Consider the following 21,408-nt stretch of genomic DNA (forward strand, 5'->3'; position numbering starts at 1 on the left):
GAGAGTTGTTGATGCCAGTTCATTGGATATATTCAAGAGGAAGTTAGATACGGTCCTTATGGCTAAAGGGATCAAGGGGTATGGAGAGAAAGCAGGAAAGGGGTACTGAGGGAATGATCAGCCATGATCTTATTGAATGGCGGTGCAGGCTCGAAGGGCCGAATGGCCTACTCCGGCACCTATTTTCTATGTTTCTATGATTAGGCACTTTACAGCCTTCCGGACTCAACATAGAGTTCAACAATTTCAGATCACAACTACCTTTCCCATTTTTTCAGGCAGCGGGTGCTGGTAATGATTCTGCTGGTTTATTTAATCACTCTTACCTTCCGCTCGATCACAGACCTCAACATCTTTCAGTTCTTTCGAAAGATCACAGGCCTGAAACGTTAACTCTCGTTTCTCTTTCCACAAATGCTGCCTGACCTGCTGAGTATTTCCAGCATTTTCTTTTTTCTATAGCGCCAATTGTACCACTCACTCAGCCCCACAGATAGCATTTATCCGATATTAGCACAACCACAGTGGGACATCATCTCGAAAATGAGTGCCTCTCGGTCGCTCTGTGACAGTACAGGGCATCAGGGCATCGACTTACACTCCTTCATCAGCTCAGTCAGAATCCTCACACCACCAATGTAGAAGAGAGGGATCTTATTGGGGCTGGACAGTTTCTTCAGCACTTCATGGGCTGTTGTAGTATTCACATTGCCCCGTTCAAACTCCTCCACGACTTCTTTCTCCTGTTCTTCCTTTTTTTGGGCCAGATCCAGTAAATTTATATATTCTAAATTTAAAGATAGATTTTTCTGTCAGTGGCTGGAAAACGACGTGTATTTATAAAGTAAATAAAAACTGAAAATGCTGCAAATCTCAGCAGGTGAGGCAGCATCTGTGAAGAGAGAAACAGAGTTAACGTTTTAGGTCTGTGATCCTTCGCCAGTTCTGATGAAGGGTCACAGACCTGAAACGTTAACTCTGTTTCTTTCCACAGATACTGTCTCACCTGCTGAGATTTCCAGCATTTTATGTTTTAATTTCAGATTCCAGCATCCGCAGTATTTTGCTTTTGTTTGTGTATTTAGCATAACAAAACGTCCCAAAGCACTTCACAGGATCGTTATAAAAAAATTAATTTGACACCGAGCCATATAGGATGTTAGGGCAGATTGTGGTCAAAGAGGTAGGTTTTAAGGAGCGTCTTAAAGGAGGAAAGAGAAGTGCAGTGGCAGAGAGATTTAGGGAGGGAATGCCAGAGCGTAGGACCCTAGAAAAGATATTATAAACTACAGTACATAATAAATCAAAGCAGATTTTGAATATAACTACGAAGATTGTGTATATGATTTTTCCAATGGTTCAGTGGATAAATTCTGTGGATAAATCATGGGTTGTAATGACCCAGAAAGACCAAAAAAGTCCCAGGCTTAATTTCTGTTCTCTTCTAAGTGGCAGGCAACTTGGGCTCAACGCTCCATGTGCCAGAGAACAGAAACACACAGCCAGTCATGGTTCTTGCTCCAGATTGCTACGCTGTGGTCCTTACTGAAAAGGATGCCTGTTTTGGAAGCGGGTGAGGCCGAGATAACACCTGTACTCAAAACATCCCCACTGACACGCCTATGCCTGGGTTCATGAATTAAAAATGAATGTGGCAGGAGTCACTGGATAATGATCAGGAGCAGGAACCCTGCTGACCTTTCTCACCCCTATTCTCGGGGCACGAAGCCCAAATATAGCATCCCAAGTGCTGTCCTGGCTGAGAACAACCAACTCTGAATAAAGACCAAACCTAGGATGTTACTACCCACTAAGCTATCAACTATTAGGGATGGGCAATAAGTGCCAGCCTTGCTAGCAATTCCCACATCCCATGAATGATTTTTTTTAAATCAAGGGAGCTATCTGACCAGGAGATAATAGGTAAACATAAGAACATAAGAAATAGGAGTAGGCCATTTGGCCCCTCGAGCCTGCTCCACCATTCAATAAGATCATAGCTGGTCTGATCATGGACTCAGCTCCACTTCCCTGCCCGCTCCCCATAACCATTTATTCCCTTATCGCTCAAATATCTCTGCTTATATACTCTCTTCCCCTTGCAATAAAGACTAACATTCCATTTGCCTTCCTGATTACTTGCTCTACCTGCATGCTAACTTTTTGTGTTTCATGCACAAGGAGCCCCAGGTCTCTCTGTATTGCAGCACTTTGCAAGGGGTCACAGTCTAAGGATAAAGGGTAAGCCATTTAGGACCGAGATGAGGAGAAACATCTTCACTCAGAGAGTTGTTAACCTGTGGAATTCTCTACCGCAGAAAGTTGTTGAGGCCAATTCGTTAGATTATATTCAAAAGGGAGTTAGATATGGCCCTTACAGCTAAAGGTATCAAGGGGTATGGAGAGAAAGCAGGAAAGGGGTACTGAGGTTGAATGATCAGCCATGATCTTATTGAATGGTGGTGCAGGCTCAAAGGGCCGAATGGCCTACTCCGGCACCTAATTTCTATGTTTCTATGTTTCATCAGCAAACTTGGCTACATTACACTCGGTTCCTTCATCCAAGTCATGAATATAGATTGTAAATAGTTGAGAACCCACCACCGATCCCTGCGACATGGGGTAATTTAGTACACACAAATAAGCACGCACACATATTCTTAGGGGGAGAAATTTGCATTGTTTGCACCTCCCGTTGGGACGCAAACGATTTCTCGCCCGGGGCACGGGGCCGCTTCTGCCGCCCGCAAAATTGCCCGGGAGTTAGTGGAGGCACAAACCGGCAGTGCCCCGCTCCTGCCAGTAGCGCTCTAGGCGGCTGTGCCGGCGATGTATGCGCTAGCCTCGCGGGTCGCGAACCGGGCCGCACTCCGCTTGTGGGGCAAAAAGTAACGGGGAGGCGACCTCAGCCAATTATTCTTTTAATTGTCAATTTACCGGTCCGGCCTTTCGTTAAAATTTACACGGGGTCCGTGCCGTGATGGTGCAGCCCGGCACTCCCGCTTCTGTGCCAGGCTGCGGCCACGGCACCCCGCTCCCCGGTGGCATAGTGGTGGCCCCCTCGCCCCACTGCAGAGCTCTCAGCGTGTCCTCTCCTTTAACGGAAGCGGAGGGCTATGCGCTCGTGGCCGTAGCGCTGGAAAATTCACACGTTTACCGCCCGGGTCCCGTCCCCGGGAGGAATTGGAGCACTCGACATTGCGCTCTGCCTCCTCTCGGGGACGGTAACCCCAATTCCGTGGCTGGGGTGGGACTTCCACGCCTGGCGCAGGAAGTCTCGCCTCGCCTCGGTTACCTCCCCCGGGACGTTACCGGATTTCGGCTCCCTTCTATTTTGGACTGCACGAGTGCTTAGTGTTTCTTAAAGCCAACAAACATTTCTCATACCATCAACCAACTTCTCTCGGTTTGGATCAATTGTCAAAATCTTCTGGTAGCACTGTCGAGCCTGCGGGGCAGGGAAACATTTACCCATCAGATCACAGCATTTCCCATAGCAACACTGACCTTCTGAAGACACAATGGGAACTCAGGATTGATTACACTGCAATGGATCGAATATAACAATTCAGCAAAAGTCAGCAACTGTGGCAGTAACACTTATACAGTCAACTGAACCCCCAAAATGAGAATACAGCCTCGAAATCGCCTCGTTTTATAAATATACACACCAGCCGACCTCGCTTGGTAGTACTCACGTCAAATGATATGCTGTTTTATAAGGACAGGAGCATAATATTATGGCGAGTACAATGTATCACTCTGCTGCTAAGGTGCAGATATGCCCCTTAAGGACACGAATTCTAGCTGCTGTTGAGTAAACATGGAGTGAGGTCAGAGTTCAATTCCTCTTCAGCCTGCAGGCTTGTTTTCTTTTTTAAGTTGTGATTGGTAAGGCCACTTACAATATTATTATAGAAATAGATATAGATCCATATTATGGCATTAGTGAAGAGAGTTTTATTTAAGTCTATAAAGAATTTTGAGAGAACTTTTATAAACTGTACTTTTGAATAGTAATTTGTTTGCCCACAGCCGAGTTACAGGTTTGATTTAATCTCATTGAAACATGCAAGATTCTGAGGGGGATTGACAGGGTAGATGCGGATAGGTTGTTTCCCCTGGCTGGAGAGTCTGGAACTAAGGGGTATAGTCTCAGGATAAGGGGTAGGCCATTTAGGACGAAGATGAAGAGAAATTTCTTCACTCAGAGGGTTGTGAATCTTTGGAATTCACTACCTCAGAGAGCTGTGGACGCTCAGTCGCTGAGTGTATTCAAGGCTGAGATCGATAGATTTTTGGACTCGAAGGGAATCAAAGGATATGGGGATTGGGCGGGAAAGTGGAGTTGAGGTCAAGGGTCAGCCATGATCTTACTGAATGGAGGAGCAGGCTTGAGGGGCCGTATTGCCTCCCGCTGCTTCTAATTCCGATGTTATGTTCTTGATTTATACTTCAGCTAAAAAGCACAAAAATCCTTTTTTCTATCTTACACTTCAGCAATATACTATGGTCACACTTGACAGAAAAACGATTGGAAAACTTAATGAATGGAGTTTTGAAAAAACAGACAGCTGTGGAATACCTTAAACTGGAAATTATATTCAAACAAATGTGATTGGTTAACTGACTTTAATCTATTGAAAACCTAAACATCTGTATAGTCTTTGCTTATCTGGGGTTGATTAAAGGAATGAAATGAGAAATGGAGGTAGAGATTTATCTGTAGCATGGTCTCCTTTGCTTTTAATTTAATTTAAATTCAGTAAAGATTGAAGATTGTCTTGCAGGCTAAAAGTAAAATGTCTAACCTGAAAGCCACTTTAGCAATTTAAAGCAACTAGATTTTTTATCCCAGACTTACCGCATTCAAAAGGTAATTAGATAAGTTCTTGAAGGAGAAGTTGTTGCTGGCATATGGGGAAAGAGCGGGGGAATGGGACTAAGTGCACTGCTCTTCGAAGAGAGCTGGCCTAGACTCGATGGGTCAAATGGCCACCTTCTGTGCTGTTCGATTCTATGATTCTATAAATACCAATAGAAAGCTGTGATTATAAATGTAAACTATTGAAACAGTCTTACCTCCTTGTACTTCTTTAAGCCTAGGTTAGCCTTTCCCATGTGGACGTGTGCCTTTATACAATTCTCATTGCACTGAAGACATAAAATAAAGAGTAGCATGTTAAATGGCCAAAAGTAATGTATCAGTAGCCTAACTAGGTCAGTTTGACTGCTGCAGCTTGGAGGCTCACTTTAGGACTCGAGTACAAAATTTATACTGACACGTCGGTTTAGTACGGTCAGTGATGCCACCCTCTGGCTGATACTCTAAACTGAGGCCTCATTGGGCTGTTCAAATGGTACAGGTGGGCATTAAAGATCCCGTGGTAATTTCTGAAAGACGACGAGGGGGTCAATATTCCGCCCTCAATTAACGGCACCAAAAATACAGAAGAACTGGTCGCTCATCTCACTGTTGTTTCTGGGACTCTGCCCATGTGAAACCTGACTGTTGCAGTTAGCTACAGACCAGCAAATGCAATTCAAAGTAATTATTGTACGTAAACCGCTTTTGGATGTTTTGGAGATACAGAACATAATGCTATATAAATGCTAATTTATTCATCAGCTTGGAGCTGCAAGAAGCTCTCCTGAATAACCAATCAGCTCAACGTGGGGATCAAAGATACTGTGTAAACTCAGGGGTAAGTGGAACATCACTGTGGAAAGCCCAGATTCTGCAAGTGAGGTAGATTTAATAACTTATAAGTGATATAGTCCAAAGAGAGTTAAAAGCTTGCTTTGTTCATAAAATAGGTTCCATATTCCTCACTGGCGGTATTGTTTATAACTATATAAGAAATAGGAGCAGGAGTAGACCATACGGCCCCTCGAGCCAGCTCCGTCATTTAATAAGATCATGGCTGATCTTCGACCTCAACTCCACTTTCCTGCCCGGTGCCCATATCCCTTATGTCATGTATCCTATATGGTTACTGCTTGTACTATTACAAGGTGTGCCACCAGAGGGCACTGCAGTGGGAGACTTGTAGGTTACCTGTACAGGTGTGCCAGGCCGAGTATAAAAGGCAGGTCACCGTGTGTGATCCTCACTCTGGAGTTACATTAAATGGGCTAAGGTCACTACAGTTCAAGCACAACACATTGTCTCGTGGAGTCATTATCAGAGCATCTGAAGACATAACATCTTAGTGTCCCAAAAAAATCTAATTTCCCTTTTAATTCACCTTATTTTGATTTACGCCAGAATGAATGCTTCAAGAGAATGCAACCTTTAACCTTGATGTAATAAAACAAAGGTTATTAATTCTGACTAAATGAAATCTTAAACCTTGATATAATAAAACTGACTAACTATAAGATTAATGGATCCATACCCACCCCAACTTACTGGCAGCCTTCTTCAAAATATCTTTTAAAATTATGAAACAAAAATGCACTATGACTACTTGTAAAGTTGAAACAGTAACTAAGCGTTTAATTCCATACTATGAATGTATATTTTCCATTCTATTATTTCAATACCCGGTCAACTCATCTTTATAACATGGTGCTGTTGTAAGTTGTATTTCCAGCTGAGCTTAATTTGTTTAGCGATTAAGGACATTTTCAAGATGGCAGCCAAGTGTATGCACAACAGTAATATAACCGAACTATTCCACAACAGGCCAACTAGGCAACCATGAATACAAAGTCCTCTGCACTCTGGGAATTCATGATGGCAGTAATATTGTAAAATGAGGCTTAGATTACAAGCATCACTTTTCAATTCAAATCCGCCCCTGTGATACCAAAGGTGATACGAGGTTATGAAAGAAAGTGCAATTAGCCATTTAGAAACTTGCCCTTTGGATCCAAAGGCTGTTCTTACGAAGGGTAATTAACTCATTATAGATTTTTTACAATATATGCGTATTTATACTTTCATTGTGCTAGCCAATATTTATCCCTTAATCAGCATCACTAAAACAGATTATCTGGTCATTATCACAGTTTGTGGGAGCTTGCTGTGTGCAAATTGGCTGCCGTGTTTTCTACATTATTACTGCGACTACACTTCAAAAAGTACTTCATTGGATGTAAAGTGCTTTGGGACGTCCAATGGTCGTGAAATGGCATCATAGAAATGCAAATCTTTCTTTTCTTTCATTGTAGTTAGTATTTACCAATATTTTGTGCTTCATATATTCCCATTTCATTGTAAATAGTTGCTTGAGCCTGCAAATCTGCGATGTGATTAATGACCCTGAAATTCCGATGTCCCGGGTCCGTACGAAGTTTCTACGGACCCGGGAAGGCATCGAAAAACCAGTTTTCAGCGCATAATGTGCATGCACTAAAAACCGGCTTTTTCGATCTATTCAGCTGGAGCCTGACAGCTCTTGCCCGTGCGTTGAGTTCTCACGCAGAAATCCGAGTTTTAGAGATCTTCTGCCCAGCAATAGGGCGCGAAAGTTCTGCGCGAGATAAAGCAGGCATACAGCCTGCATTCTGTGCGCATCTACCTGAAGCTTTGCTTCAAACAGCTCAATAGCCTTCAGCATAAACAGCAGTCAGTCGATGCTGAGGAGTTCTGTAGAGTAAAAGCTTAACACAAACTAAATAACAGCAGGAAATGGAAACAAGCAGCTTCCTCTCAAAGTAATGAGAGATTCAAATCTTCCAACTTTTATAACATTTGCGGGACCGTGTTGTCTATTGCAGCTTGGAAAGTCAGACACTCAACACCTAACTCAGTAACTGTGTTGAGATAGAATGCTTTCCAAGGGTAATGCAGAATGTAGAGGATGGATTCTCGAGAATAATAGTGCAAAGGCTTTCCAGCAATTGTAGTGAGTCCCAAAATATGGCCAAACGTTTCCACAAACAATCTCAGTTGAACAGCTTACTTTCAACCACGTACTTCCACCTTGGTAAATGGGTCCCGACAAACTACACCTTTTACATAGAGGCTCAGCTTCTCGAGAATGGGTGGCAGGGCAGGAGTTTTGGAATTTAGAACAAGTGCTGTCATCCCATCCTAATTCCGTCATTTGTATGCTGCTGCACGAGGAGACGAGGAAAGCAGTTGCTTCTTCAGTGTGTTCTGTCATACATCAGCCCAGCCAACAATTCCTGTCCCCGACAACTTACACCCTCCCCCAAACCAGAAATTTTGTGGCCATCAATCTTACAAACATTTTCTCCTCCTTTCATTTGTACATGCAGTTTAGAAGTCGCTACTTTTTATTTGCTGGCCATGTTATTACACATTGCACAACAACGACCCGTTCAGAAATGCAAGACATTTTTAAAGACTTTATATTGCTTTAATTAACTTTTAAAACTGTTAAAATGTTTAAAATAAATTCGACAATCTTTAAACTATTCTAAAAGATTAAAAATCATTCAAAAATCTCACCTTTCAAAGCTCTGTAGTCATCTCTAAACCAGATACAGCACTGAAGGTAAAATAAAACGGGGGCGCGGCCGATGTAAATGAGCTCCTTTTGACAGCTCCTGTGGGAGGGGACAGACTCCGAAAGAAGCCACAGGCTTCGCACGGGCTGCGTTCCCAGGCAGCGTGACGTCATACGCTGCCCGGGAATCTTCATCACAGGAGGGAAAGGTAAGTGCGCATTTTTTTCCTTTATTTTACCGGATTGCCCGCAGGAATGGTGTTACCGGAATTTCAGGGCCATTCTCGACCAATCCAAAGCATGTGCGATTGCATAGCATCAATAACAACAACTTGCATTTAAATAGCACCTTTAATAGAGCAAAACATCCCAGGGCGCTTCACAGGAGCAATTATCGAACAAAAGTTAACCCAGCAAGATTACTGAAGGTAGTGCACGTGTCAACCCCTGAACTCACATCGCTTGGGAAGAGCAAGGCTGCTGAAAAAGGATTCCCAATTGTTGGGTTCAACATACATTGAGAATTGCTGCAATATTGTTGAGAGAAAATATAGTTCCAGAAAAACCTGGAATAGTTAGCCAATGTCCACACACACACACGCACACACACATTAGAACCACAAAGAGCCATGTATGATACCCTTTGATTTAACTGTTCTCACCTTCAGGGCCCACTCACAATCAGTGATTGCCTCTTTGTATTTTCCTAGCTTGATGTAAGCCTGAAAATAAAAACAAACGCAGACATTTAGCGACCATAAAGGTTATTGAAGCAAATGATGGCAGATGGTTCAAATCCCTGGGGACACGTCAACAATTAGGAAAACCAAGAGTAGGAAAGCCATGCAGAACTTTTTAATTAAAAATAATAGAACTGTGAAATAAGTTACCAGGAAATGCCATTGAAGTGGATAGTTTAAATAGATTCAAGAAAGAATTGGCAGCATTTCTGGAGAGTGAAGGATGGAGGGATGTGCTGAATCGAGACGAGCCTTGGTGGGCCTTACTTCCTGTTTGTAATTATTCTAACCTTCCAGGTAATCTGCATTCTCCTCAAAAGAAAAAAGACTTGCATTTATATAGCGCCTTTCACGACCACCAGATGTCTCAAAGCGCTTTACAGCCAATGAAGTCCTTTTGGAGTGTAGTCACTGTTGTAATGTTGGAAACACAGCAGCCAATTTGCGCACAGCAAACTCCCTCAGACAGTAATGTAGTAATGATCAGATAATCTGTTTTTGTTATGTTGATTGAGGGATAAATATTGGCCCCAGGACACCGGGGATAACTCCCCCTGCTCTTATTCAAAATAGTGTCATGGGATCTTTTACGTCCACCTGAGAGAGCAGACAGGGCCGTTCATCCGATAGCCGGCACCTCCGACAGTGCAGCGCTCCCTCAGCACTGCACTGGAGTGTCAGCCTAGAGTTACGTGCTCAAGTCCCTGGAGTGGGACTTGAACCCACAACCTTCTGACTCAGAGGCGAGTGTGGTACCCACCGAGACACGGCACACACTCGGGCTGATTTAAAGAAAAACTCAAGTTATACTCCTGTCAACAGTAGATAATCTTCTTATATTCCTTCAGTTTTAACTACTATTCGGATGGGCGGAATCGTGGAACGCATGCAACATAGAGAGCCAACACCTCCTCACTGACCCAATGGCAGAGGTCCCTGGCTTCGACCTCCCTCGGAGACAGTGGGCAGCTGACCTGCATTGCCTCCCTGTTAAGCAACGCCTCGATTTCAAAATTCTCATCCTTGTTTATGAATCCCTCCACGGCCTCGCCCCTCTCTATCTCTGTAATCTCCTTCAGCTCCACAACCCCCTCCCCCCCGCCCCCGCTGCACCCCTGCCCCCCACCACCCTGAGATGTCTGCACTCAAGTTCTGCCCTCTTGAACATCCCTGATTATAATCGCTCAAGCAACAGTGGCCGTCCTTACTGTTGACGAGGCCCTAAGCTTTGGAACTCCCTCCGTAACCCTCTCCGCCTCTCTTTCCTCCTTTAAGACGCGCCTTAAAACCTCGCTCTTTGATCCAAGCTTTTGGTCATCTGCCGTAATTTCTTCTTATGTGGCTAGGTGTCAAATTTTTTTTTTGTCTTATAACATTCCTGTGAAGCGCCTTGGGACGTTTTATTATGTTAAAGGCGCTATATAAATACAAGTTGTTGTTGTTCTCGGCCATAAGTGGCTTCTCCCTGGTGGGAGAAAATACCAATCTCCCAAAAAAATACCAATCTCTCAAAAACTTTCCTCCAACATTCATCTTATTGAACTGTTTTTATAAAGAAACAATTCCAAAGAACGTCTAACAATTAATGGTTACACATACCTGCGCTCGATTGGTGTATAGGGCCTGAAAATCTCGCAGCTTTTCCAAGCCATCCGTATAGTGCTGCACAGCAGTTACGTAGTCCCCCTTGTCAAATGCTGCATTCCCCTTCTCTTTTAACGCTACGGGAGAAAACATTAATGTTCAAAACAGGAAAGTAGAATGAAAATGAATACATATTACCAAATGAGGAGAAATATGTTTACGCAGCAAGTTACGATCTGGAATACACTGCCTGAAAGAATGGTGGAAGCTTCACATTAAATCTCTCCTCGCCTTCACAAGCCTCCTTAAATCATACTACTTCATGCAGGCCTTTAGTAGCCTCTCGCTCTTACTTAATATTTATCCTCTCCTCCCTTTTAAGAAACACATTGGGACATTTGACAATATTAAAGCTGCTATATAAGTATGTTGTTATCGTGCACAGTGGATAGGACTCTCACCCAAGTCAGAAGGTTGTGGGTTCAAGTCTCACTCCAGAGACTTGAGCAGAAAAATCTAGGCTGAGGGAGCGCTGCACTGTCAAGAGTGTGACATCTTTCAGATAAGACGTTAAACCGAGGCCCCTTTTGCCCTCTCAGGTGGATATAAAAAATCCCATGGCACTATTTCTAACAGAAGGGGAATTATCTCCAGTGTCCTAGCCAATATTTATCCCTCAACCAACATCACTAAAACAGATTAACTGGTCATTATCACGCTGTTGTTTGTGGGAGCTTGCTGTGCGCACATTAGCTGCCACATTTCACACACTACAACAGTGACTACACTTCAAAAGTACTTCATTGGCTATAAAGTGTTTTGGGACGTCCTGAGGTCGTGTAAGGTGCTATATAAATGCAAGCCTTTCTTTTTTTTCTTTAGGGAATGATACAAAGCTATCTCCAACTTCGAAGCTGCAGTCTGAAGAACCAGAAGTGAAAGTTAGCCGTGAACCAAGTGTATTCAGTTGCTGGGCAGTAAACGCTATTGAATGGAACACTTTTTAAACTTGTGGTTGGGCTTTTATGAGAGCACTAAGAAGCTGCACGATTAAAATTATGATTTATTATTATAATATGGGGCTAGAGTTGAGGTAGAAGATCAGCCATGACCTTATTGAATGGCGAAGCAGGCTCAAGTGCCATATGGCCTACCCCTGCTCCTAGTTCTTATGATAGATTTTTGTTGGGTAAGAGCATCAAAGAATATGGAGCAAAGGCAGGTAAATGGAGTTGAGGTACAGATCAAACACAATCTAAATGGCGGAGCAGGCTCGAGGGACCATATGGCCTACTCCTGCTCCTATTAACAGTTGCAGCAATTGCTTACCATTGGCCAGCTTTTGACTTTCTTTCCTTCTCTTTCCTCTCTCCTCTGCGTCCCTCTCAAGAATTGTATAGAAATTCTCTAAAAACATGCCACAAATAAACAGATATTCAGCAGGGTGAAAAAACGTCACAAACCTAAACTCTCTCTCTTACTATGTTGTAAGTGTCAATTTTTTTATGGTGAATTTTTGTGTTAAGGGATGTTAATGCTGGGGAATGGAACATTTTAATTTGGGCACAGCATCAACATCAAGCATCCCAGGTTAGATACAGCCCAACAATGTGCCTCAACACCTACCTCAGAAAACACCCCCAACGCACCAGCCACCCCATAACTGAGCACAATTTCCAATCTGGTGCTGAATTCATCATAGACAGTCCCTCGGAATCGAGGAAGACTTGCTTCCACTCTTAAAATGAGTCCTTAGGTGGCTGAACAGTCCAGTACGAGAACCACAGTCCCTGTCACAGGTGGGACAGACAGTGGTTGAGGGAAGGGGTAGCACAGGTTTGCCGCACGCTCCTTCCGCTTGATTTCTGCACGTTCTCGGCGATGAGACTCGAGGTGCTCAGCGCCCTCCCGGATGCACTTCATCCACTTATGGCAGTCTTTGGCCAGGGACTCCCAGGTGTCGGTACTGAATTAGGCGCATTTTCAGTGGTGCGATACCTGATTGAGACTCCCTTAAACTCATTCCAGCAGGGGGGAAAACCAATACAAATGCCACCAGAGATTCAAGCTCAAGTCTTGCACCTGGAGTCCAGTACACCCGGAGCTCGGCACACCAGTAGCTACCTTGGAACAGATCACTTGTAATTTATTATTTTAATGTAGTTTGGCCTGAAAAACGTATATAAACCCGTGTCACAAATTATCTTATTTTTTTTAATGTATCTTACCTTGACTCATGTCCATGGTCTCCTTTCCCTGCAAGAAATAGATTTTTTAAAAGTCAGTTACCATCACCAGATGGGCACTCTGAGGAATCACACAGAATAACAGCTCCCAGATACTGATTGTAACTCAGTAATATAATTGAGGGGTTCAGACATGGGGGAGAGTTCTAACCATCCTCTGAGCCCTGCTGGACCCCAAATGAGCCATAATGAATCCAAGGTAAATACAGCTGGAATAAATACAGAAAATGCTGGAAACACTCAACAGGTCAGGGAGCATCAGTGGAGAGAGAAACAGAGTTAATGTTTCAAGTCAGAACTGGAAAAAGTTAGAGATGTAATAGATTTCAAGCAAGTGCAGGGATGGATGGAGGAAAGAACAAAAGGGAAGGTCTGCGATAGAGACCAAGGCAGGAGTGATTAAATGGCAAAAGGGATGATGATGCAAGGTAAAAGGAGATGGTAATGCAACAAGTAAAGAAACAAAAAGGTGGGTCTAGAGGAGGTGTAAATGAGTCGAGTCTCATCGCCGAGAGCATGCAGAAAACAAGCGCAGGCAGCGGAAAGAGCGTGCGGCAAACCAGTCCCGCCCACCCCTTCCCTCAACGACTATCTGCCCCACCTGTGACAGAGTCTGTGGTTCTCACATTGGAATGTACAGCCACCTAGGAACTCATGTTAAGAATGGAAGCAGGTCCTCCTCGATTTCGACGGACTGCCAATGAAATGGGAATAGCAGAATCTTCAGCAATAGCTGCCTTCCGAAAAAATAGAGGCAGAGGTTATGATCTGAAATGATTGAACTCAGTGTTGTGTCCGGAAGGCTGTAAAGTGTTTAATCGAAAGATGAGGTGCTGTTCCTGGAGCTTACGTTGAGCTTCATTGGAACAGTGCAGGAGGCTGAGGACAGGGAGGTCAGAGTGGGAGTGGGGTGGAGAATTAAAATGACAGGCAACTGGAAGCTCGGGGTCACGTTTACGGACTGAATGGAGGTGTTCCGCAAAGCAGTTGCAGTGGGTATCAACGTGCAGGCATCCAACATTACATGTGGTTTAAATGGATTACCGTGCTTAGCAATACTGGAACACTAAAAGCATACTGAGAAAACGTTCCTTTCCCCAGAGCCCTGTTCAATTTAATAAAAAGACAAAACACCTTTTGTTACGTAATACTTGTAAAATTTGCCTTTTCCCGACACAGCCCAACACCTCAAACTATTTCACAGCTAAGCATGCTAAAACACAACCTGCCCTGCTACCTACAATGATTTGTGCCCACATATACCTCCAGGTCTCTCTGTTCCTGCGCCCACTTTAGGATTGTACTCTTTAGTTTATTTTGCCTCTCCTCGTTCTTCCCATCAAATTTTATCACTTTGCACTTTTCATTACTTTTCTTGACTTGCCTCATCTTGGATTTTCAAAAGGCTTTTGACAAGGTCCCACACAAGAGATTAGTGGCAAAATTAAAACACATGGTACTGGGGGTAATGTACTGACGTGGATAGAGAACTGGTTGGCAGTCAGGAAGCAGAGAGTCGGGATAAACGGGTCCTTTTCAGAATGGCGGGCAGTGACTTGTGGGGTGCCGTAGGGCTCAGTGCTGCGACCCCAGCTCTTTACAATACACATTAATGACTTGGATGAAGGAATTGAGTGTAATATCTCCAAGTTTGCAGATGACACTAAATTGGGTGGCGGTGTGAGCTGTGAGGAGGACGCTAAGCGGCTGCAGGTGACTTGGACAGGATAGGTGAATGGGCAAATCATGGCAGATGCAGTATAATGTGGATAAATGTGAGGTTATCCACTTTGGGGGCAAAAACACAAAGGCAGAATATTATCTGAATGGCGGCAGATTAGGAAAAGGGGAGGTGCAATGAGACTTGGGTGTCATGGTACATCAGTCATTGAAAGTTGACATGCAGGTACAGCAGGCGGTGAAGAAGGCAAATGGTATGTTGGCCTTCATAGCCAGGGGATTTGAGTATGGGGGCAGGGAGGTCTTACTGCAGTTGTACAGGGCCTTGGTGAGGCCTCACTTGGAATACTGTGTTCAGTTTTGGTCTCCTAATCTGAGGAAGGAAATTCTTGCTATTGAGGGAGTGCAGCGAAGGTTCACCAGACTGATTCCCAGGATGGCAGGACTGACATATGAGGTGAGACTGGATCGACTGGGCCTTTATTCACTGGAGTTTAGAAGGATGAGAGGGGATCTCATAGAAACATATAAAATTCTGACGGGACTGGACAGGTTAGATGCAGGAAGAATGTTCTCAATGTTGGGGAAATCCAGAACCAGGGGATGCAGTCTAAGGATAAGGGGTAAGCTATTTAGGACTAAGATGAGGAGAAACTTCTTCACTCAGAGAGTTGTTAACCTGTGGAATTCTCTACCGCAGAGAGTTGTTGATGCCAGTTCATTGGATATATTCAAGAGGGAGTTAGATACGGCCATTACGGCTAAAGGGATCAAGAGGTATGGAGAGAAAGCAGGAAAGGGGTACTGAGGTGAATGATCAGCCATGATCTTATTGAATGGTGGTGCAGGCTCGAAGGGCCGAATGGCCTACTCCTGCACCTATTTTCTATGTTTCTATCTTCTCTCCTACTCGATTCAACCTGTGTATTGTCCTGCACAATGAACCTTGACCCTTCTCAGTTTAGAACAAAAGGCTATAAAATGCTGAAATAACACGGCAGGTCAGTCGGCATCTATAAAAGAGAAGAAACAAGTTGTGCCATCTTCTGATGAAGGGGTACCCACCCAAGACACCATAACCTGTCTTTTCTCTGTACAGATGCTGATCCAATGAGAGGTGATCTCACTGAAACATCGAAGATTCTGAGGAGGATTCACAGGGTAGATGCTGGGAGGATGTTTCCTCTGGCTGGAGAGCCCAAAACTGGGGAGCATAGTCTCAGAATAGGGGGTCGGCCATTTAGGACTGAAATGAGGAAAAATGTTGTCACTCAGAGGGTTCTGAATCTTTGAAATTCTCCACCCCAAAGGACTGTGGATACTAAGTCGTTGAGTATATTCAAGCCTGAGGTTATAATAATGATAATAATTCTGCTGTTGCCATTCATAGCTTATTTTGTTTCTTTACTTGTCCCATTACCACCCCCTTGTGCCCTACACCATCATTTGATGGATTGAGAAGACTGGGTCTTTACTCGTTGGAGTTCAGAAGGATGAGGGGGGATCTTATAGAAACATTTAAAATAATGAAAGGGATAGACAAGATAGAGGCAGAGAGGTTGTTTCCACTGGTCGGGGAGACTAGAACTAGGGGGCACAACCTCAAAATACGGGGGAGCCAATTTAAAACCAAGTTGAGAAGGAATTTCTTCTCCCAGAGGGTTGTGAATCTGTGGAATTCTCTGCCCAAGGAAGCAGTTGAGGCTAGCTCATTGAATGTATTCAAGTCACAGATAGATAGATTTTTAACCAATAAGGGAATTAAGGGTTACGGGGAGCGGGCGGGTAAGTGGAGCTGAGTCCACGGCCAGATCAGCCATGATCTTGTTGAATGGCAGAGCAGGCTCGAGGGGCTAGATGGCCTACTCCTGTTCCCAATTCTTATGTTCTTATGTTTTTGTCATTCAAGTCTGAGATTGATAAATTTTGGGAGTCCAGGGGAATCAAGGGATATGGGGATAGTGTGGGGAAAGTGGAGTTGAGGTCGAAGATCAGTCATGATCTTATTGAATGGCAGAGCAAGATCGAGGGGCCGAATGGCCTACTCCTGCTCCTAATTCTTATCCCACGCCATTAATCTTCTTGGAGCGAGACTGCCAATTAGGGAAGCAATCTCCTATGTCACAAACCTATTGCCCAGCCAACATACTAGAGGCTTTCTGTCTTGGAACCACAGTGCCAGAAGGGAAGGGCCATCGTTTATTGGCATAATGATCGATCTGACTGAAAACTCACATGTTGTCCCGGCAGATTGGGAGGCTGGGGTGGTTGACCGCGCGAAGGATTCGTGTTGATCAGTGTGCGGTTCAGGTTTGTTCTGCATCCTTCCACTGTCTCGGCTCCTCCGCAGCCTTTTTCCAACTTCTCGTCTGCTTTCTGAAAAGCTTTGTCTCGCACCGCAGGGTCGTTAGACTTAATTCCTGCCACCAGATCCGCTAAACGAGGAGATTCAAATGGAAAAGCACTGAGTTTTAAAGAGGCTTCAACTCCTTGTACTCTATACAGGGGTAGCGAAATTGGTGGCCGGAAGAAAAAAAGACCTTTCGACCCAATAAACCTGTCCCTTCCTTAATCTCAATCCCACGTTCTCACTATATTTTCACTTCACAAACGCATCTAATTGTCTCTTCAACCCATCTGTATTGTATTGATTTGTTGTGAAGTGCCTTGGGACGTTTTACTACATTAAAGGCTCTTATATAAATAAAAGTTATTATTATTACCCATTGTAATGTATTTACTTCATGGATTCTTTGCTTAAGAATTCATAGAAACACATTGCTTTTAAGAACTAGTTGGTTTATTCGCAATGGTTTAACAATCACACTACACATTACCAGTTCATCCACCAGGCTCACGACCACCTGCCTCATCATGGATCTCCTGAACCCAACTGGCTGGGGTTTTATTGAGTCTTGTAAACATCATGTGATTGGCTAAGCTACTCCCAACTCAACAGCTCGACAACTATTTTGGTAGAACATAAAATCAAGTGGCCTCTTTTGGCAAGGGCACCAGAACACACAAATTAACAAATAAAACTTGAATGGAAACTTTATAAACAGTCAAATTAAAATTTGGTTGCCCGTGGGGTGATGATGCACTCCAGTCCCTCTGGTGTCCACCTCTCGTTGAAGGCCGCGAGCGTCCCGGTGGACACCGCGTGCTACATCTCCAGGGACACTCCATTACAAAGACCTACTTTCACGATCGTGATATCAGTCTCCTCTGCACCTGCCTCCGCCCATCTGCTCCTGAAACCCTTGTCCATGATTTTGTTAACTCCAGGCTCGACAGTTCTTTGAGCCAGTGTCAATTTGTATCTGATTATGCACCTGTGAAGCAGCGAGAGATGTTTTACCACATTAAAGACGCTATATAAATGCAAGTTGTTGCTGCTGTTATCCATTACCCTCTGGGTGAAAGGTTATCCTTAATTTGCCTTCTAATTCTGAACTTCCACCAAGGGTATTTGAACCCTTTATCACAATTTCCCTGGATCAACCTCATCAATTCCCACTATTAATATTGAAAATTTCAATTTTGTCACATTGAGGGCTCCCCTTTTCTAAAGAAAACAAGCCGAACGTCCTTACACTTTCCTTATGCCTGAAACACATCAAATCACATGGATTACCCTTTCATATGTAATAATATCTTACCAGCTGTTAAGTAACCGCACAGTTCCCCCGATGGGAGTCTAATCAACGCCTGGATTTTTGTGCTCAAGTCTCTGGAATGGGACTCGAACCCACAACCTTCTGCCTCAGACGTGAGAGTGCTACCAACTGACCCATCGCGGACACCTTGGCAGAAGATGGCACACTTTTTCTCACACACATATACACAATGCACACTATATATAAATCTAATATAAAATTACATTTGCACATGTTTTCAAATCCATCCATGACCTCACCTCGCCCCTCCCTATCTCTGTAATCTCCTCCAGCCTCACAACCCTCCCAGATTTCTGCACTCCTCCAACTCTGGCCTCTTCCGCATCCGTGATTTTCATCGCTCCATCACATCAGCTACCCGGGCCCTAAGCTCTGCAATTCCTTCCTTAAACCTCTCCACCTCTGTCTCCTCCTTTAAGACGCTCCTTAAAACCTACCTCTATGACTAAGCTTTTGGTCATCTGTCCTAATATCTCCTTATGTGGCTCGATGTCAAATTTTGATTGAACAAGAAAGACTTGCATTTATATAGCGCTGTTCACGACCTCGGGACGTCTCAAAGGGCTTTACAGCCAATTAAATACTTTTGAAGTGCAGACACTGTGGTAATGTAGGAAGTGAGGAAGCCAATTTGTGCACAGCAAGCTCCCACAAACAGCAATGTGATAATGACCAGATGGTCTGTTTTAGTGATGTTGATTGAGGGTTAAATATTGTCCAGGACACCGGGGATAACTCCCCTGCTCTTCTTCGGATTAGTTCCTTGGGATCTTTTACGTCCACTTGAGAGAGCAGACGGAACCTCGGTTTAACATCTCATCCGAAAGACGGCATCTCCGACAGTGCAGCATTCCCTCAGCACTGCACTGGGAGTGTCAGCCTAGATTTATGTACTCAAGTCTCTGGAATAAGACTTGAACCCACAACCTTATGACTCAGAGGTGAGAGTGCTACCCACTGACCCACAGCTGAACAATGGTTTCAGTCTTCCCAATCTTTAATCTGTATCTAATTCGTATCTTTAAATCCTGGAACTCCCTCCCGACCTTCACCACACGGACTGCAGCGGTTCAAAAAGGCAGCTCACCGCCATCTTCTCCAAGGGTAATTAGGGATGGGCAATAAATGCTGGCCTTGCCAGCGATGCCCACATCACATGAATGAATTTTTTAAAAACATGCACTATATATAAACTCTAATACAGAATCACATATGCACATTATACATAATCTCGAATATAGAATTATACACACTATATATAAGCTACACTATAGAAGTAAATATCCACAATATGTGCAATATATAGAAACACATACACATTATATACAAGCTCTAACCTAGAATTATATATGCACACTATATATAAATTAACTATGCAACCAAATATAAATCTACTATAGAATTAATTATGCACACTATATATGAGCTATACTATAGAATTACAAATGCACAATATATGCAATATGTAGAATCATAATGCACACTATATTTATATATATATATATATATGCTCTAATATCATCATCATCATCATCATAGGCAGTCCCTCGAAATCGAGGAAGACTTGCTTCCACTCTAAAAGTGAGTTCTCAGGTGATTGAACAGTCCAATACGGGAATTGCAGGCTCTGTCACAGGTGGGACAGACAGTGGTTGAAGGAAAGGGTAGGTGAGGAGTCTGGTTTGCCGCACGCTCTTTCCGCTGCCTGCACTTGCGTTCTGCATGCTCTTGGCGACGAGACTCGAGGTGCTCAGCGCCCTTCCCGGATGCTCTTCCTCCACTTGGGGCGGTCTTTGGCCAGGGACTCCCAGGTGTCGGTGGGGATGTTTTATCAGGGAGGCTTTGAGGGTGTCCTCGAAACGTTTCCTCTGCTCGCCTGGGGATCGTTGCCGTGTCGGAGTTCCGAGTACTTTGAGAATCTCGAATATATCATCATCAGGGGCAACCCCTCGAAACGAGATGACTTGCTTCCACGCCCAAAAGGGATGAGTTCACAGGTGTTTCAATGAAGGACCTAATATTCCAGATCCTGAACTGCATGTTGAAGGGTGGAAGATGCCGGTGCGTGGATTTTTTTATCGTGAGGTGGCCGTTGCACACCAGCCACCACACGGGCTTGACAGAGCTAGGTCTTGAATATATAATTATATATGCACACTACATATAAATCTAATGTAGAGTTAATTATTCAGAGTATATATGAGCTATACTATAGAATTATAGATGCAGAATATATGCAATATATAGAATCACACTGTATACGGACTCTAATGTGCATTATTGAGTATCCAGCCCTTTGCTCTGACCGTCCCCCCCTCTATCCATCCCCGGACCCCTCCATCCATCCCTCCATCCCCGGGGCCCCTTCATCGCCGGGGGCTCCCTCCCTCCATCCATCCCTCCATCCCTCCATCCATCCCCGGGCCCCTCCATCCATCCCTCCATCCCCGGGCCCCTCCATCGCCGGGGGCCCTCCCTCCATCCTTCCATCCCTCCATCCCCGGGCCCCTCCATCCCTCCATCCCCGGGGCCCCCCTCCCTCCATCCCCGGGCCCCTCCATCCATCCCTCCATCCCCGGGCCCCTCCATCGCCGGGGGCCCTCCCTCCATCCTTCCATCCATCCATCCCCGGGCCCCTCCATCCCTCCATCCCCGGGGCCCCCTCCCTCCATCCCCGGGCCCGTCCGTCCGTCCCCTCCTTCCATCCCCCCCATCCCCGGGACCGCGTCCCCGCCCCCACTTACTGATCTCCTCCACCTCCCGCAGGAACCGCTCCAGCTCCGGCTCCATGCCGCCGCCGCCGCCGCCTTCCTGCCCCTCCGGGCCCCACCAATAGCCCGCGCCCTTGCTGCGCAGCCCGGCAGCAAAGCGAGCGCCCATTGGGTGGCCTGTCGCTGGGCAGCGGGCACGCCGTTGCCATGGGTGACCGACAGGCCCTGTTCAACATTTCCAGCCTCAGCAATGTGCAAATGAACACTAACAGGCATCTTTATCAATACAGAGACATATACATAGAAAGTAAAAGATGAATAATGTTTTTTCAGGTTTATCCTAAAAG

At 44.7% G+C, this 21,408-nt stretch overlaps 1 protein-coding gene across 2 annotated transcripts in view; it reads right to left on the reverse strand.

Annotated features, from left to right (window-relative positions):
• The window catches only part of ttc12 (tetratricopeptide repeat domain 12), a 49,380-nt gene extending 28,214 nt beyond the window's left edge, over positions 1–21,166 (reverse strand). For both annotated transcript variants that reach the window (XM_070894489.1, XM_070894490.1), the window contains exons 1-9: positions 21,095–21,166; positions 16,906–17,105; positions 12,973–13,000; positions 12,074–12,151; positions 10,760–10,881; positions 9,083–9,142; positions 5,083–5,154; positions 3,388–3,448; positions 599–787 (exon numbers count right to left, since the gene is read on the reverse strand). In XM_070894489.1, the coding sequence (XP_070750590.1) occupies positions 599–787; positions 3,388–3,448; positions 5,083–5,154; positions 9,083–9,142; positions 10,760–10,881; positions 12,074–12,151; positions 12,973–13,000; positions 16,906–17,105; positions 21,095–21,140 (856 nt within the window). In that variant the 5' untranslated portion in view covers positions 21,141–21,166. The remainder of the gene's footprint in view (positions 1–598; positions 788–3,387; positions 3,449–5,082; positions 5,155–9,082; positions 9,143–10,759; positions 10,882–12,073; positions 12,152–12,972; positions 13,001–16,905; positions 17,106–21,094) is intronic.
• Between the last annotated feature and the right edge of the window lie 242 nt (positions 21,167–21,408).

Source organism: Pristiophorus japonicus, chromosome 11 (assembly GCF_044704955.1).
Source record: "Pristiophorus japonicus isolate sPriJap1 chromosome 11, sPriJap1.hap1, whole genome shotgun sequence".
NCBI lineage: Eukaryota > Metazoa > Chordata > Chondrichthyes > Pristiophoridae > Pristiophorus > Pristiophorus japonicus.